At 56.3% G+C, this 18,869-nt stretch overlaps 1 protein-coding gene across 1 annotated transcript in view; it reads left to right on the forward strand.

Moving 5' to 3' along the window:
• The first annotated feature begins 3,929 nt into the window (after positions 1–3,929).
• The window catches only part of ADORA1 (adenosine A1 receptor), a 28,607-nt gene continuing 13,667 nt past the window's right edge, over positions 3,930–18,869 (forward strand). The window contains exon 1 of the mRNA XM_058533866.1: positions 3,930–4,353. Within this exon, the coding sequence (XP_058389849.1) occupies positions 4,013–4,353 (341 nt within the window). The 5' untranslated portion in view covers positions 3,930–4,012. The remainder of the gene's footprint in view (positions 4,354–18,869) is intronic.

An 18,869-nucleotide genomic window follows, 5' to 3' on the forward strand; every position in this document is an offset into this window, starting at 1 on the left:
GGGTCCGCAGGGAGGGCTTCCCTCCTTGGGCAGGCCCCTTCCTGACTCGGGGTGTTTGGTCCAGTTGGGGGAACTCTAGGAAGGAGGAAGTGCAGGGCTGCCCCTCAGTGCTCCACTCAGCCTTCCCTCTCCCCGACATACCCCTGCCCACAGTGGAGAGTGCAGGTGTGAGCCCCCACCCCAATAAACCCAGGACAGGGACTTTGGGAGGATGGAAGGGGGGAGGGTCAGGCCCTGGGGGTCTTTAGACTTCATTGTGCCCCCAGAGCCACATGCCAAATAGGAGATTTTCCCTGTGTACCCTTAGAGGCATCCAGACCTGGTACACGTGGGATTTGGTGCTGACTTTAGCATGACTGGCTGCACAGAGCAGATTCTGCAATTTCGCGCTCCTTGCCCCTTCCACCGCCACCTGTCCCCCGCCCGGTGCTGCCACTTGTCTTGCGGATGAAACATCTGCTAGACACTCCTGAAGGCAGCTCAGGAAGCCCTCTGTGAGGAGACCAAAGCTCAGCTCTTTGAGGAGGGGGGAAGCAAGCAGGGTTCCGTGTCTGTGGAGCACGAGTGGATACTCGTGTGGGGAGGATCATCTAGTCAGGGGTCCTGGACATGCTGCTGAAGCCAAAGAGTTTTTGGCTCAGTGTAAATTCAGGATACCTTGGTCCCAGCCGTCTGCCTGCTCCTTCCCATGCTGTCCTCTTGCCCCCACAGACCTCTGACCCTCCTCTACTTCCCCCTCCACACACTGACCCTCCTCTTGGCCCTGGAATCTGCCCTAGACCAGGCAGCCAGGGCCTAGAAGGTTTTTAGGTGGAAAGGCCTGGCTCCCGTGGTCTCCGTCTTGGCTATCTTTCCCACCTCGGAATGGACTTAGTGTTGTCAGTGCAGGACAGGACAATAGATGTTGACTACGTCGACTGATGGGTAAACTGAGGCCAGGGGAGAAAAAGTGAATTGCCTGGGGCGACACAGCTAGTGAGTGGTAGAGCAGGGCCTGGAAGCCAGCTTCCAGCTCTTCTGACTTTCAATCAAGCGCTCTTTCTACCGCAGGAAACGGCCTTGCTGCCCAGGAGCGCTGTGTTCACCTCTGACACTCCCCCTCCCGCCCAGAAAACCGAGGAGACGTTCTTCCCAGAGCAGCTCTGGGCCAGCTCTGCTCTCAAAGGTCGGTGTAACCCCGAGGCCTGGGCCTGGCGCTGGGACCGCAGGGTGGAGGGGGGAGGGGAGGGAAGGAGAGGAGAGGGTGAGGAGGAGAGAAGGAAAGAGTGGTTTATTCTACCCAGAACTCAGAAACAAAAAAATTACCTTCAGGTTTTATGCAAATGTGTCCACTACACATCAACAACCCACGTAGAAGAATTGGGGGTGGGATCATGGGGAGGGGGCGCTCAGGTGCCCTCCATGGCTGGAGAGGCTACTGAAGGTTAGACAGGGTGACCCAGTCACCCACCCCCTGCCCCAGTCTGGGCCTGCTGGGTCTTTGCAGGTCTTTCTGCCAACTAGGTGAGCAAAAATTAGAAAGCTGAGTGAAAATCAAGAGAAATCCTTGATCCCAAAAGGACTTGAGCCAAGGAAGGGCTGAGTGGCTGGGAGATGGAGGGGACACTTGCCTGTCCCTGGCCTGGGGAGGAGCCTGGGTGTGCTGAGAAGCTGCAGGGGAGGGAAGGCGAAGGAGGGCAAGGCCTCCTGGTCCTCCAGAGGCTCTGGGGAAGGATGGCCCCGATTCCACGCCCCCTGAAGGCAGAAGCGGCAGTTGCCTTTCCCAGTGGGCTTCCTCACCCCCAGGAAGATTCAGCCCCCTCACCCCCTCCTCCTGGCTCCTCAGGTTCCAGCCCCACCCGATCCTTACGGTGATTCGGTGCAGATCCCCAGCAGAAGCCATGTGCTCACCCTCCTCTGGGCGGAACTCCTGTCTTGGCATCCTGAGATCCAACAAGCGGGCAGAGCCTCAGGGCTGGGGTGTGGCCAGGTGGCATTGGGGTCCCCCAGCCCAACTCTCTTTGCTCTCTCAGGGCTCTTTCCCAATATCTATGAGCAAGGATTTCTCAGGTCGGGATCTCTGCAAGGCACCTGTTCCGGGCGAGGGTCTGCCCCTGGGGGGTCTTTATTGGGTACAAGTGGGCCACCTAATCTGAACTGCAGCAGGAGGCAGCCCAGAGAGGGATTGGGATGGGGCACAGGGGGGACAGCACTGTGCAGGGAGTCAGGAGCCTGGTTTCTTACTCTGGTCCATTAGGATTTGCTGTGTGACCTTGCAGAAGGCCCTTCTTCCCCTGAGTCTGCTCTTCACCTATACGCTGAGGGGAATGGGCTGGAGACCTTGTGGCTTAGGTCCTGTGCTATGAAGAGGGAGAAGGAGGACAGAGAAGAAGGAGAGAGGGGGACACTGGTGGGGACCGTCTTGGGAAGTAGGTCACATCTGCCAGCCTCAGGGCCCTCATCTGTAAGATGGAAATTGCTAATAGACTAAAAGGCACTTCTGGAAGGTAGAGGAGAAAGGAACATCATGACTCAGGACCGAACCTGCAGAGCAACGCCTGGAAGGACTTAGCTCCTGAGAACACGCAGGGGCTGGTTTCACGGGACAGCAGTGTCTCAGGACTGAGGGTGGGGACTGTGCCAGGGCGTCCGATCTCTCCGGGGGAAGCGTGTGTGTGTGTGTGTGTGTGTGTGTGTGTGTGTGTGTGAGAGAGAGATCGTGTGTGTGTGTGTGTGTGTGTGTGTGTGTGTGATCCCGGAGCCCAGCAGGCGGGCCAGATGCCGAGGCGGGTGGAGGGTCTCCCGAGGCACCCCGCATTGAGAAGGGAGGGAGTGAGAACAGAGAGGCCGGATTCACACACGGGTCCCAGCTTTTCTCACCCAGAATCACTTCCTCTGTTTGGAGGAGGGGTGGAGAGGAGGCGGAGGGCGAGGAGGGAGGGACCCGCGGTGCCGCCGCCGCCGCCCCCGCCCCTCGGGTGCGCGGAGCCGATAGTCACCAGCTCCCGCGCCGGGGGCGACCGAGGCGCCGTTGCCGAGTCAGTCCCCGCCAGCCACATCACCCCCAGACCTGACGGGCTGGCCCCGGGCTCTCCAGGCATCCCCGGAGCCAGCGGCCGCTGGCGGCGTCGAGCTGGGAGGGCGCTTGGACAGCATCGTGCAGGCGCTGGGAGCTCTGCCAGCTCTGGTGACCTTGGGTAGGTCTGTGCCTCAGTGCCCGGGGCTCCCCAGCAGGTATGCAGGAGAGGGTTGACAAAGGCCACGAGAATGCCTTTGGGGCAAGGGTGGGCGAGGGTCCCTGGCAGAGCCGAGCAGACCGGGCACTACTGGGAGGCAGGCGCAGCAGGGGCTCCGGTGGGTGTGGGGGTGGGGCGCTCGCTAGGGGAGGGCTCAGTCCCCCAGACCCACGTCTGCGGCCCAGCCCCAGGTGCAGAACAGGCGCTACCTCTTTAAAAGCGTCCGGGGCTGAGCCTCCACCGCACCATGTGATTGCTGGAAAGGCCGGGCTGGGAGCCTGCGGCGGGAGGCCGGAGCTCCACCAGCGGCCGTGGCGGAGCCCAGCCCTGCCCGGCGTGGCCGCGGAGCTCTGGGCGGCACCAGGTGCCCACAACTTTGGACGCTGCCTTGGGGACCCCCTGGCGGCCAGCAGGCAGGATGGTGAGCTCCCTGCGCCCTGCTCTGTGGGCATGGGTGGGCAGAGCCCGGCCTGGGGGACTCCTGTGGGGTGTGTGTACTGGGAGCTGCCTCACACCTGATAAAAAAGCCAGTGGAGGAGTGAGCGCTGCTATTTTAAGTTGCTGAATGGAACCTCTGGGGATGATAAGGGGAGGGGACAAAGATTAGGCAGTGAAAGGGCCAGGTACCCCGCCAGCCTGGGCAGGCACCACGTGTGCCAAGTGGGGCATGTCCCCACAGGGCGCGGGGGCTGCAGAGCTGCCTGGGCTCCCCACCCCACCCCAGGCTTCCGTGACCACAGGTGCCTGCCTTGTGCCCCTCGCTGCCTGTCTGCTGATGTGCCTGGCCTGTGCCCGCCATGCCGCCCTCCATCTCAGCCTTCCAGGCCGCCTACATTGGCATCGAGGTGCTCATCGCCCTGGTCTCCGTGCCTGGGAACGTGCTGGTGATCTGGGCAGTGAAGGTGAACCAGGCGCTCCGGGACGCCACCTTCTCCTTCATTGTGTCACTGGCGGTGGCTGATGTGGCAGTGGGCGCTCTGGTCATCCCACTCGCCATCCTCATCAACGTTGGGCCACAGACCTACTTCCACACCTGCCTCATGGTGGCCTGCCCCGTCCTCATCCTCACCCAGAGCTCCATTCTGGCCTTGCTGGCGATTGCCGTGGACCGCTACCTCCGCGTCAAGATCCCACTCCGGTGAGTCCAGAGCAGCTGAAGGGACCCGCTGTGCCCCACACTGGGGGGCTTGATGGCCATCTAGCAAGGATAACAGGTAGAGTGTGAGACCCCACGTCAGCCAGATGCTCTCTGGGCCACTGCGCCCCAGCCCGCACTCTGCCTGCCTGTCCTCTGCTCTGAGCGCCAGGCTGAGCTGCAGCTGAGGCAGGAGGGGCTGGTGGCTGGAGGAAGGGGAACCTGGCAGAGCCCAGGGCCCTGGAGCTGAAGCTGCTGCTGTTCTCCTGACATGGCCAGGGAACCTGAGGCTGCCTGTCCAGCCTGGAGTCGGGGTTTGGAGCGTTGGCCACCCTTGAGGTTTGCCACCAAGACAGTCACAGTGAGCCCTGGGGGGGAAGGAGCTGTGCTCCCGCAGCCCAGGGACGTGGAAGGGCAGAGCAGACTGCAGGGTGCAGTGAGGCTGTGCCGAGGGTGGCACAGCGGGGCCAGGAGTGCTGTCTCTCCAGCGAGGCCTGGCCAGGCTTCCTGAAGACACTCATCGTCTTGTTTTCTGGATATCTCTGTGCCAGCCAGCTCCAGCCTCCAGGGCTGTCCTGGTGACCCCAAGCTGTCTGATTATCTCTGCCCAACTTCCACTTATGGGATCTCTGCTGCAGAGGGAGGGAGAAATGTGGGCGCCTGCTCTCTGCCTCCTGTTCTGTGCAAACCGTGTGTCAGCACCACGTGGGTGCTCGTGCACGTCCAGGCAGCACCAGGGTGGGCGGCCTGATGGCGGCAGTCCTCATGCAGTGTCCAGTCCATGTTGGGGCTCCTTGCCCGGGCCCTCCAGGCTGTAATCTCATCGCCAGGCAGTGCTGGGGCCACCAAGTGCCAGCGAATGCCTGGGCGCACGGCCAGGGCCGGCCCTGCCGGGAGACTTCTGTGCAACGTTCTTGCCCCTCCTTAAGTCTTGTCAGCAGTAGATTCCCTTTCTCCCAGCGGTTGTGGCCATCTCTGGCACCTGCCGTCCCAGAGTAGCTTCCACACCTGGGACATGGGGCCTCTGGCCTCACTTGGCATCTTGCCTGGGCAGGCCTAGACACCCATGTTTCTCCCATTTGCATTACATTTGTGCATGTTTAACTTTTCAAAGCTTTCTCATGCAGCATTTTTCCCAATTCCCACCATGATCCTGTAAGGGAGGTGGGGTGGGAGGTGGTAAAGTGGCAGTTAAGACCCAGAGGGTCTCCTGAAGCTGGTTGGAAGCAGACCTTGATCCCACTCCCCACCTTCCTTTCTGACTCCCCCATGGTCCAGCACCTCGATGACAGGCTCCCTGCTGTCTACCTCCCTTACAACTTTCAGTTTCCAGGGGAGGTGGGCTGAAGACTGCTGCTCAGGGGAGAAGGAGGCATGGAAGGCAGCACAGAAGCCCCATGAGCTCAGCGGCTGAGGGGCCTTCCTGCTGCTGTTACTCCCAGGTGGTGGCTGGGCTGTGCAGATGGGTTTCAACCCATTAGAGTGGGCGGGGCCTCGGCCATATCACAAAATGTTGCCACATTAGGAAACTCACCAGATATGCAGATGAAGGAAGGCTGCTCAAGAAATTCAGTCTGCTGAGTGGCTGCCAAGGTGAGCCACGGCCTGGGCCTCACGTGACAGAGGTCATGGGCTGCAGAATGTGCCCTTCCTGCCCTGTGGGGATGGGCTGGCTGTGCTGGCAGGAACAGGAGGCCCATTCCTCCAGGAGGCGGCTTCTGTTGCTCCCTGCTCCAGCCTTGAGGAGCTGGGGGCTCTTGAGGAGCTGTGCTCTGAGGGCTGAGGGGCCCTGGAGGGGCGCGTACATAGAGGCTAAGAATACAGACTTGGGTTCATGTCCTTGCTGTGACCTTGGGAAAGTCAACCTCTTTAAGTTTCAATTTCCTCATCTATAAAAGGGGACATTAATAATAGTACCTTCTTCCTAGGATGATTGGAAAAATATGATGAACTCCTCCATATAAAGCACTTAGTGCCGTCTGGCTTGTTTTGTGCATGCTGTACATGGTGGGTTCATCATTGTTAACACATGGCTCACGGTGGGGCTGGGTAGGCAAGCCCTGCCCCCTGACTCATGTTCTTAAACAGCAACACACATGCTCCCATGCACACGCACTCCCCCCATGCACACACACGCACACACATGCGCATGCACACATGTCCTCACGTTTCCAGGGAGGTGTCCAATCACTGTGAAGTTCTCTCCGTAGGTGCTCTTTCCCCCCGGGGGACTGTCCGTGCCTCCAGGGCAGTGACCGGGGCAGCATTTTGTCTGTTTCTGCAAGTTCTCCAGAAAGCCCGACACGGGGTCTGGGACACGGCAGACACTCAGGAAATGTGGTGAATTGGGTGAGTTTTCGGGGCTCACGCAGCCGAGCCTCAGGCGGCTCTTCAGGTGTCAGTCCACTGCAGGGCCCTGACCACACTGCCCCACGGCTCCAGCCGGCTCCTTAGAGCCACACGCCAGCAGTGCTGGAGGTGCCCTGCCCCCCGGAGAGGAGCCTTTCTCCTGGGTTAGAGAAAGGCTGCTGGGATTCTGGAGACGGGGCTGAGGAGATGGGCCCTTCCAGGCCTTGCCTGTCACTGCCCAGGTCCCCCTGCAGGAGGGAGGGCATGCGCTGCTCCCCTCTGGGCAGCTGGAGTCAGCCGGCTGCTGGACTGGGAGAATGCCTCTCAGCCAGAGGTCCCCAGGCGCCAGGCTCCCTGCCCTGATGAGCAGTCAGATGTGGATGTGGCCCTGGGCACCAGGGCGTGGTACTGACATGACACCTTGCTGGAGAGGCAGGTATAGGGCATCTGGGTGACAGGAGTCAGCCAGGCCTCCTGTCAGGGGAGGCATGGTTTGGTCAGTCAACTGCAGATTTTAGTTCCTTCCACTTGGCAGAAAGCCAAGAGAGAGAAACGGTTCATATCATGTCACGTGACCCAGTTACCAAAAACCAGCTCAAATTGTTGCTTCATCAATAACCTGAGGTCATTTACGAGTATTTTGTGTGTGTTTGCATAGCACCACCACGTGCTTGGTAGTTGATATCCTCTTCCCTCAGCTCCTACTGCTGGGGGATCTCCAGCATTCACCCCTCCACTCCCTCACCCCAGTTTCTGGGTGGTGATCTGTGCTTACACCAGGGGGCCGGTTACGGGGCGGAGTGCCCACAGGGGATCCCTGACCAAAGCCCTGTCTGTGGAAGGAGGCCTGAGCACGGCCGTCTGTGGCCAGATGCGGTGCGTTGGGATGGAGGGGTGGGGGTTGTGTAGGAGTCAGAAAGACCGGAGTTGGAACCTTGCTCTGTTACTAACTAGTTGTGCAACCTTGGATAAGTTAGTCAGCTTCTCTGAGCCTTTTCCTCTCATCTGTTAAACCATTCGAGGTCTCCGGGCTCCTTTCAGCTCTCTCCACGGCCCGTCCTTGTCATGATTCCTGCCAATGCCGTACTGAGATCTTGGGAAGGTTGTGTTGTGCTGTGTTTTTCAGCTCCTAGTGATTATGAGCTGGGCACAATGCTGTGTTTTTTTCTTTTATGTTTCTCTCATTAATGCTCCTAGCCTCTCACTAATGGAGGTTATTGCTGTAGACCCTTCTATAGATAAACTGAGGTCTGAGGCTCAGGGAGGTTCACTAATTTGCTCAAGCGTATTGTCAGGAGCAGAGACAGGGCTTGAATCCAGATCTTACAGATGCCTCTAACCAGTGAGCCCCTGCGTGTCTTGAGTCAGCCCCAAGAAGCTGTAGGAGTCGTGGGGGAGTTTCCTCAAGGCTGTCAGTGGGGTGATTTTCCTCCTCCTATCTTTGCCAATGGCCTCTGCGATCTGCTCAGCCCATGCCCGGTGCCGCTCCTCCCCCCTCACCTTCACTCCAGTGGCCCTGAGCCCCTGGCAGCCCTGCCTCTGCCCACAGCTGGAGGCCTGCCCAGCTGGGCTGCTGACCGGGAAGCGCAGCAGGGAGTGGGGGATGCTGGCTGCAGGACCAGCGCTGGGCAGGGAGAGAAATCTGGTAGATGAGAGCATGGGTTGCTTTTGCATCGATTTAGCCCTCCCCACCCTGGCCAGCCTGGGCTTTCCTGACAGCTCAAGTGCCTCCTGTGCTTGTGCCCCACCACCGTCTGTGGCCTCAGGGTTCCAGAACAGTTGCTCTCCAGTGGTGCCATCTGCTTGGATGGATGGATGAGTTGTGGGCCCAGAGTGTTGGAGACAGAGAGCAGAGCAGCCAGCCCTGAGGCCCGACTCTGTCCTCGAAGAAGAGGAAACAGAGGCCAGGGGTCCAATGTGCTCAAGGTCACTCAGCCAGGAGCTCTTTCCTCCTCCCAATCCTGGCCCTTGACCCCGGCCTCTGATCCTCTGACGTACAAGGCTGGGGCAGGAGGAGCTGTTAACTCTCACCCCTCCTCAAGGAACAGAGCAGAGGAATGCGGCCTCCACAGGATGTCAGCAAATTACTGGTGGGCCTAGAGGGGAAGTGATGGGAGGATGTCACTTTGTGATTGAAGAGGTCATTTCTTTGCTGGAATTAGGAGCAGCCTTCAGGTGGGTTATGCTGAAGATGCGCTGAGCAAGGGGCCAGACCTCTAGTAGAGAGCGGTCGGGATTAGTTTCAGGGTGGATGCTTCCCCGGCTGGCCCTGGAATGGCTTCCAGGGAGCCTCCTGCCCAGGTGTGAGCGCTGCTGGGGTCAGGGGGGTGGCCAAGGTGCCTTCCAGAGACCCCTCTACCCTGGGGGTTGTGGGTGGGGCCCTGGAGCCGCACCCTGACGTTTGGTATTTACTTCTGAGCATAAAAACAATCCATGTTTATTGTTAAAAATTTGGGAAAAGTAGGAAAGAATAATGATGATATAATTACCAGTAATTCTACCACCTACAGATAACTACTGTTAACATTTTGGTGTCCAGAGAATGTTTCCATGCGTATCTATCTATCTATCTATCTATCTATCTGTGGATTTATTATTTTTACATTGTTGAGAGCATCTGTGGTTTTATATCCCATTTTATTCACTTAATGTTATATTATAAGCATTTCCCCATGTCAATAAAATTAATTTGTAAGGACATTTATGATGGTATAACGTTGGATTGTCTTTTAATCATCTTCTAGGTCTCAGTTAAAACCGCCTCTCCGAGGGAGGCCTTCTCGGACCGCTCCCCACCCGGACCAGCTAATTTCCTCTGTTAGGTATTCAGGTTGCTTCTACTTCTGCTTCCCCACCCCTCAGGGTCTGGGTAGTTTTCCGGGCTTGGCAAGCACTGTAAGGGCCAGGACTGCATCTGTATACAGACCCGTGGATCCCCCATGCCTGGCACACAGTAGGCAGGCTGTGAACAGTTCTTTAGTAAATGATTATCATATTTTATTTACTCATATTTTTGGCTATTTGGATTATTACTACAAATAACACTGCACTGATATCCACAATTCACATTGTTTGTAGGGTCAGGGCCCAGCCTGGAGCCCTGGGTGGTGCCTCGTGGTGTATGTACAGCTTCTATCTGCAGGAATTTTCTCATGAGGTTAAATATCTCCCAGCTCTCTCCCCTCCTCCTGCCCAATTTCAACAAAGCTGCAGGTCCCTGGAGGTGCCTTCCGGGCCAGGTAGGGCAGGGCTGTCTGCGCTGGGTCTGGTCCAGGTTGCTTGTCTCTCTTCCCTGAGGCCTGGGCGTCCTGTTTTTTGCCTTTTGGTGAGGAAGGCAGTCCCTAGGTCAAGAGCTTGGCCCCATCTGGCAGAGTGGGTGCAGAGGAGAGAGGATTGAGGACACACCGCTCGTTGGGCTGCATGGATCCCCACTTCAGCTGCTTAAACTCAAACCCAGAGGAGGCTGCACCTGCTGCAGAACAGAGAAAGGTGGTGGGATGGGCGAGGAAGGGTGCAGGCGGGCGGGCCTTCGCGTTCATGTCCCCTTGGAAGCACTGGCTTGGGGCGGGGGGCAGGGAGATGGGGCAGCCAGCAGGGGGCCTTCCTGACCCAAAAGGACCGGAGATCAGGCCCCTTTTCCTGCACTGCTCCTCACCCTGGAGATTTTTTCCCCAGCAGGATTAGAGGTATGGGGTTAGGGAGCTGGACATGCATTTATCTATGTCGTAAACGCACTTTGAGCACCTGTGGTGTACCAGGCACTTTGCTGGGCCTGCGGGTACAGAGATGGGCAGGTTGCTCTGTCTCCACCTCTGTCTGGGGCTCGTAGCCGCTGCTGGGACTGTGGATTCCTACAGACCAAGGTGGCCCACCTGCCTGTAGTAGGCGTGGTGCTGGCATCTGCCACCTTGCCTTGCTTGGGCAGCTGGACCCGACTCCACACCCTCACTTTGTGGCCCAGGGCACATGGACAGGCCCTTTGGGACTGTCTCCCCACCGCCTGCCTCCAGAACTTCTCTGCCCTGTGGGAGAGAAGGGCAACTGGTCACTAGTCCCAGTACAGATAAATCTGTCCATTCCTTCATTCAGCAATACTTGCCGAGTCCCTCACACATGTTGGGCGTTATTCCCGGTACTTGGGACACATTTCATTAACAAACGAAGAAGGTGACTCTGCGTTCTAATGGGTGGAGGACAGACGCCAAAGAATAAACACAACACCTGGTCTGTAGTGTGTTAGAAGGTAAAGTGTGCTATTGAGGAAAGAAAAAAGAGCAGGAGGATGGGACTGGGAATGACCGGAGGGGTGGCGAGAAAGGGCTGCACCTTTAAATGAGGTGGTCAACGAGGCTCCATGGAGAAGGTGTCATTTCAGCAAAATCTTGGAGGTGAGGAACTACGCCCGCAGATGTTGGAGAACATTCCACATAGAGGAAGCAAACAGAGCGAAGGTCCTAGGGAAGGAATGTACCTGCTGTGTTTGGGGACTAGCAAGAAGGTCTGTGCTGCCAGGATGGAGAGACGAGGGGGAGCAGGGCTGGAAAGATAAGGAGCTGCCGCTTGGAGGCCACTGGAAGGACATTGGCTTTTACTCTGAGGGAAATGGGGAGCCATTGCAGGGTGTAGAGCAAAGAAGTGACATGGTCTGATGGGGGTTTTCAGGGCTCAATCTGGCTGCTGCATCGAGAATGCACTGTGGGGACAACGGTAGAGCAGGGGACTGGTTGGGAGCTATGCAGGAATTCAGGTGAGAGGAGAGGGAGGTGGTGAGAACTGATTAATTCTGGATGTGCATTTTCAAATTTTAACTTTTCATTTTCTTTTTATTGAGGTAAAATGTTCATACAGTAAAGTGCATATCTTAAATGTATAGCTCAATAAATTTTTACATATGGATATACCTATGTAACCACCACCCAGATCAAGAGTTCACACATTCCCAGGTGGCCCCCTGTGTCCCTCCTGGTCAGTACCCTCTGAAAGGAACCACTGTGCTTACTGATTAGATTCCGCCTGTTCTTGAACTTTTATAAAGGGAATCAAGTAGTATATACTCTTTGTATCTGGCTTCTGAAGTTTAAAATTATGTCTGAGATTCATCAGTGTTATTGAGTGAAGCAGTAGGTTTTGTTTGTTTTTGTTTCTTCCTCATGGCTGTTAGAATTCCATTGTACCATGATTTGTTTAAATTCTGGATGCATTTTGAAGAAGGAGCCAAAGAATTTGCTTACAGATTGGAAGTGGGATGTGAGAGAAAGAAGAGTTAAGTATGACCAAACTTTTAGTCTTAAGCAAATGGGGGGATGGAGCTGGCGTTATCGGAGGTGGGCAAGGCTGCAGGGGGTGCAGGTTTGGGGAGCAATGAAAGGAGCTCAGATCTAGACGCGTTGGGTTTGGGCTGTTGAGCAGGCAGTTGGACGGACATACGAGGATGGAGTTCAGGAGAGAGGTCTGGGCTGCGGGCATACATGTGAAAGCCATCAGATGTAGATCCACGTGGCTGGATGAGATGCCCCAAAAGGAAAGTGCTGGTAAAGAAGAGGAGAGGACAAGGACTGAGCATTGAGAGGTTGGGGAGGAGATGAGCCACCAGCAGAAGAGACTGGAGGAGAACCACAGATGTAGGAAGAAGACCCAGAGCCCCAAGGGTGGTGTCCTGGAGGCCAAGTGTAGAGAGTATATCAAGGAGAAGCAAGAGATTGGCTATTTCAAGTGCTGTCGATGGGTCAAGTGAGATGAGGACTGAGAATTACCGTTGGATGTAGTGAGAGTGATGTGGACGGAGTGGTGGGAGCAGAAAGCCTGAGCCTGGGTTAAGAGAGAAGAGGAATGGAATGGAAGGTGGCTGGTGTAGATTACTCTCTTGAGGCATTTTGTTGCAGAGCAAAGTAATGGGCGGTAGCTGTCAGAAGTGGGAACAAGGCATTTGTTTTGTGTCTTTTTCTAAGACGAGGGACATTACTGTGCTTGTGTCCTGACTGAAATGATCCAGTGGTGGGTGCAAAACTGATGATGGGGTGAAGGAGAGAATTTCTCGAGTGGCATTCTTGTTTAGGTAAGCAGAATTGGGACCTAGGAGGGACACTGAGGGATTGGCGTTAGGGAGCGTGGAGGTCGTCTGACAGGCAGGAAGGCAGAGTGTGTGGGAGAGGAGCTGGCGGGGAAGTTCTCGTCCCAGTGCTTCAGTCTTCTCAGTGCAGTGGGAAGCAAGGCCATGAGCTGAGAGGGAGGCTGTGGGAGGAGGACCTGGGGAGAGTAGCGAGTGTGAGGTAATTCTCTAGAAAGTGCAGAGTGACTGGGCTCAGGAAGTCTCCTGTAACTGGGGGCAGCATGAAGGGCTCGCCTCCAGTTCACAGTGGGGAGCTGAAGTGAGACTGGGCAGCGTGGTGGTATGTTTATCGCCAGCCGTGTCCACTGTGGAGGCAGAGAGCTCGTTCCTTCATTAATTCAGAAGTGCCCGATTCGATGGCAGGCGTCAGGTATCAAGGTCAAGAAGTTGCCCTGGTCCCTGCCCTTGTGGGACTGGGAGACTAGCAGGGAGAGAGCCAGTACACAGATCAACAGGCAGATAATGACAGCTTGAGAAGGATTCAGGGAGGAAGCCAGATCCTGATGTTCTCTGAGGCTGGCTCTCTTGGGCTTCTCCAAACACCACGTCAGGGTCCACAGAGACCCGCCGAGGACTAAGGAGGGCCTGGCAGGACTTGTTCACGGTCAGGAGTTTGGATTTTATTCCAAGTGCACTGTGGAGCCTCTGAGTGCTGTAAGCAGGGAATGACATAATCCAAATTACATTTTTTAAAGGTCAAACATCTTTAACAAAATATTAGCAAATCAAATCCAGGGATATATAAAAATGATAATATATCACAACCAAATAGAGTTTATTCCATGTGTGCAAGGGTGGTTTAACTTTTGAAAAAATCAGTGTATTCATCACATTAACATCAGGTCGCCCTGCCTGCTGTGGAGGGTGGATTGGAGTGGGTGGGAAGACCGCAGGAGCGCATGGCGGTGGTGGGGTGGGGGCAGGTGGGAGCAGAGGAGGCGGTGGAGGTGGACAGAACTGGAAAGATTTCAGGTGTGTTAGAGTCAGAACCAACGGTAATGGTTGGCTGTGAAAATGGGAGAAGGAATCAGGTGTGACTCCCCAGGTGTGCGGCTGAAGCCACAGGGTGGGTGGTGGCGCCATTTCTGGAGACAGGGAAGGGGAAGAAGGAAGGAAGGATTCAGGTCCTAAGAGATGCTCAAGTGGAGTGATGTGCTGGCAGGGCCTCGGTGGTCCCTCTGTTGCTCCTTCCCTGGCTTCCCTCCCTTCATGTGGTCGGGCTGATGAGACCTTCATGTCTCACACAGCCGCACAGAAGGGGTCCCTCGAGTACCCAGCAGGCTTTCTGGGCGCTTCCAGCTGCTCCATCTGCTGTCTTCTCACCTCGCTTCTCAGGAGGCTGTTGACTTTCTTAGGCTGGGACCACAGCAATAAGGATATGTGGTTTGGGCTCCCTAAAGCTTCCAGAAGGATACAGCAGAGTTGGAGGCTCTTTCTTCCTGCCAGGCTCCATTCAGAATGAGACACAGTGGCTTCTGGGATAGCTAAGGCCCCCAGGTCTCTGTCTATCCTCAGTCACCCTCGGGCGGGTCTTGTCCTGGGACACGCCATATGCCTCCACAGCCTCATCTCTCACCCCATCACAGGAGCCCACTGGTGGCCTGGCACTGTAGGTTGTTAATCCCCCGCACAGAGGCTGTTCCTCCCTGTTCCACAGCAGGGTCTTCTCATAGCCAGCATCGGGCATGGAGTGGCCCAGTGTCAGCTAATGCATCAGAGAGGATGGTTGATCAATGAGCAGGCAGTTATGGGGTACTGGCTCTGGCCCAGCCCTGATGGGCAGAGCAGGCAGGATGGGGGAGCCCTGGGGCTGGCATGGGGGCACGCTGGGTCTCTGTTGCCCTGGCCTGCTTGGAGAAGCACCGTCAGCTCTTCCAGGCAGAAACAATCTCCTTGTGCCTCCTGTAGTCGAAGACGCTTTGCAGTGTGGTCGGCAGGCTGGCATGGGCTCTCACGTACAGCCTGCTCTCCGAGGCTGCAGTCTCCACTTCTCAGCTCCCCACCTGGGAGAGGGTGCTGAGGCTACTGCTCGGGTTCTCAGCTCTTTCTTCCATCCCAGCAGAACCGAGGGTGCTCGTGCACATGCACCCAGCTGGAGTGGTAACTCACAGGCGGCGATTCTCTTGGGAACGTGGTGGGGAAGGTCTGTCTGGAAAATCCCCTCTTCCTTAGATAATTGTAACGACCCCCTTTTCAGAGAGCCATCTCTCTCCCCCTGATTTACCACGATCTGCAGTGGGACGGAGCGTGAGAACCGTCTCCCCAGGCAGGCAGTTCAGACATATAGAGCTGTGTCAGCTTGGAGAGGTTACTTAACCTTTCTGAGCTTCTGTCTCTTCTGCAAAACAGGCTTCTGAATACTTCCTTCCAAGGTTGTCGAGGCTTAGAGATGAGAGATGTGGTAGGCATCAGTGAACCAGGCTGCTACAGCGTCGCCTCATCAGAGCTGGTTTTCATTTACTGCTTGATGTTATGTGGCCGCTGTCATCCCACCGGGTTTAGGCCTGAGTCAGAAGGAGTTGCAAGCACTGTGAGGTGGGGTGTATCTGTCCTGCTTGTTGTATTCCAGTCCCCAGCACGAGCCTGGCTGGCCTTTAGTAGGTGGCTGAATGTCTGTGGGGGAAGGAACGAGACGATGCTCCTGCAGAGGAAGGAGACCTTCGTGGGGGAGACTTGGGAAGAAGTCAATTGGGTCCTTCATATTCACCCACAAGGGCAAAGGCAGGCACTGAGAAACGAAGGGTTATTTCATTAAAACATTCCCGACAGATGAGGGGTGCACAGAGGGGTGGAGGGTCTCACCCAAGCTTACGTGGCAAGTTAGGGGGAGTATCCTGGTCTCCTGATCGTCAGCTCGGCTCCCTCTGGTCCCCACGCTCCTGCTTCTATGAGGGAATGGTGTGGACAGCCCCTCCCGATCCCCCTTGTTCTCCCCAGGGCCTCATCCTGTGAAGCTCCTGGGGGCCTGGTGTCCGAGGGAGTGAAGCATGGGCTCCCCTGAGGGCTGGTGGCTCCGTGACCATCTCTGGGGAGGAAACGCTCAGTGTATTTGGGGACTCGCTGTGCTCAGCAGACACACCTGCTGTGGTGGCCGTCCTCTACATGGTAAACAGAACTCCCACCCCCACATTCTGGGCTCCTGGGGCTGCCCTGATGACAGCGGCCCAGGAGGGCTGGGAGAGACACAGACACCACTCAGAGCGGCTGTCAGGCCCCGGGGCAGATGTTCTGGGCACGAGCCAGCAAGCCAGCTTGACAGGAGGCCATGGTGGCTCAGGCCCTCAGTGTGGTGAGTATATTCACACATGCACACCTGTGTGTGTGTGTGTGTGTGTGTGTGTGTGTGTGTGTGTGTGTGTGTAGGGGTTACGGCTTTTTATTTTTATGTTTACAAGTCAAAGAATAACATCCTGGGCTTTCATTCAACTCTGCCTGCTCACGCTGACCCCTCCTGCCCCGTCCCTGCTCTGTGAGTCCCAGACCAGAGTCCCCACCAAGCTAATGTCTTTCCTGTTTGTGCCCCACCCCCACCCTGAATCCTCCTTGACGCAGGAACACAGTTTACATGTTCCAGTCAGTAGTGTTTCTGATGACACAGTCCTGGCCTCAAGGGCACAGACCCACAGTCTGGCGGGCGAGACAGACAGTTTCCCCGCTGCACTGCGGCGGGAGGCCGGAGCAGGCTCACTGTGTCCAGGCACACAAGGCCGGGGTCACTCCCCTCCCGTACTTAGCCCCACAGGTCCTTCTACCTGTGCTCAGAACTCACTTTCCCTGCCTCCTGGCCAGTCACTTCTTAACCTGTGCAGGCCTTGGGGTTGAAGAGAAGAATAAAAGAAGGGGATTTGATATCTAAGGCCATGTCTTTATTTATTTATTTATTTATCTATTTTTCCCCACAAAGCCCCAGTAGATAGTTGTATGTCATAGCCGCACATCCTTCCAGTTGCTGCATGTGGGCCGCAGCCACAGCATGGCCGGAGAAGTGGTGCGTCCGTGTGCACCCGGGATCCGAACCTGGGCCGCCAACAGCAGAGCGCACGCACTTAACCGCTAAGCCACGGGGCCGGCCCTAGGCCATGTCTTAAACACATGCGCACACCTACAGCACACACACACACAGCCCCAGAAAGCTGCTCCCTTCTTTTGTGTGTCCAATTCTCACTCATTCTTTAATACTCAGCTCAGAGGACACCTCCTCTGGGAAGCCTTTCTTGTTTTGCCTTCACGTTCCCACAGTTCCCCATGCCCCTCTTTAACACAGCCCTTGTCAGATTGCACTGAGGTGACTCCTTCACTGGCCGGTAGAAACCTGAGGGTGGGGTCCAAGCATATCCATTTCTATCTCCAAGTGCCCAGCATAGTTTCTGCCCGTTTTTGGTATCCAGTGACTGACCCAGTGAACCACTGAATGGACGGTAATAATAGCAGTGACTCTTGAGGCCCTGCGCTAAAGACTTTATCTGGATTCTCTTATTTAAATCCTCGCACAATTCTGTGAAGAGGCACTAATAGTATTGTGAATTACTAGTATAGTATATTCCCATCTTCCCTGTCTTCTGAGGAAGCTGAGGTGCAGAGAAGTTAAACCACTTGCTGACAGTCACACAGCTGCTAAGTGTAGCTGGAATTGTTGAACGATTGATTGAATGGATGAAGGAAAGGCCTGTATTTGAGCCTTGACTCCAACACTTACTGCTCGGTGATGTTGGGTAAATCACTTATATAGAATTTTCACGTCTATAATGTGGGCATAACTCCAGTCCCTTGCTGCCAAAGGCTGTCTGTAAGGCAGTGCTCTCGGCACGGGAGGGGATAATGGGGTGAGTGGCTCTGGGTTTGTATGTGGGGGAGGGGTACCCTGACCCCCTATCTGGTCTGTGGCCTGCGTTTCAGAGCACTGCCCAAGGGCTGGCCTGACTGCCGGCGTTGAGGCAGCAGAAGGAGCTGAGGCTGGCCGCAGGGCTGGGGTGCGTGAGTGGAGCAGAGACCCAAGAGACTGATGGGGCTGCTGCACGGGGAGGTGAGGAGGCTCAGAGGCTGGTTCTGCCACCTGCCTGGGGAGGGGCCGAGTTTGCTTCTGGAGGTGGTGTTTGAGCGCAAGCCTCTGGCCTCTGCGTGTCCCGCCGCGCAGTCTACCACCTGCTGGAGCTGTGGACGGCTCCTGGCTGCTGGGGGTGAGCTGTGTGGCTCCAGCGTGACCAGCGGGCAGTGGTGCCAGCAGAATGGAGGCTCCAGCCGACAAGAGCTCCCTGACCACAGGCGGTGGGGAGGCGGCCTGGGGGTTGGCGGGAGGGAACGAACTGATCCACAGTATGCGGCTGGCCCTGAGCTTTTAACTCCTCAATGACGGGGCAGCTCTGGGCCTCCAGGGCTGTCTCCTCCCACTGCTGGGGTCCCCACAGGCAGGGAGGGGACTTTCTCCAGGCCCCATTGCCTGTCAGAACGGGGCCGAGTCTGAACTCAGTCTGCAGTCAAGACTTGAGGAAAAAGTGTTCCAGGAAAACGCTTGTGCAGAGAATCAAGGACAGGAAGGCTGGGGGACAGGTGGTTCCCCATCTGCCCAGCTCACAGGGAGACTTGGGGCTGGGAACCAGATGGCGGAATTTGGGGGCCTGGTTTGCCACTGTGCCCACTTGGACAAGCCACCTGGTCCCTCTGGGTGGTAAAGGGGACTCACGGCCCCCGCCCGACTTCTCAGGGTTGCTGCGAGGACCCAGGGAGCTGCGTGTGTGCTGAGTTTGATGGAGGATGGGATGCTGAGGGGCACAGAATCCCGATGCGTTGGGACTCAGGCCAGCTACGCTGGTCTCAGCCCCGGCTCTGCTCCTTACTTGTTCTGGGATGTTGGCCAACTCTCTGAGCCTCAGTGTCTGCATCTGTAAGATGGAAATAACAGTATCTACCTCATGGGACTGTAGAGAGGATTGTACGTGAAAACAGTAGATAAACCCCCCTTCTCGCTCCAGTATCATGGGGTTTGTTCTTCTCCCTTCCTGCTGTTTGTGGGAGGGAGGATGAGGGATGGATGATGGCATCTGTCTGTCTGTGTTGTGGTTGG

This window comes from Diceros bicornis, chromosome 38, assembly GCF_020826845.1.
Source record: "Diceros bicornis minor isolate mBicDic1 chromosome 38, mDicBic1.mat.cur, whole genome shotgun sequence".
Lineage (NCBI taxonomy): Eukaryota > Metazoa > Chordata > Mammalia > Perissodactyla > Rhinocerotidae > Diceros > Diceros bicornis.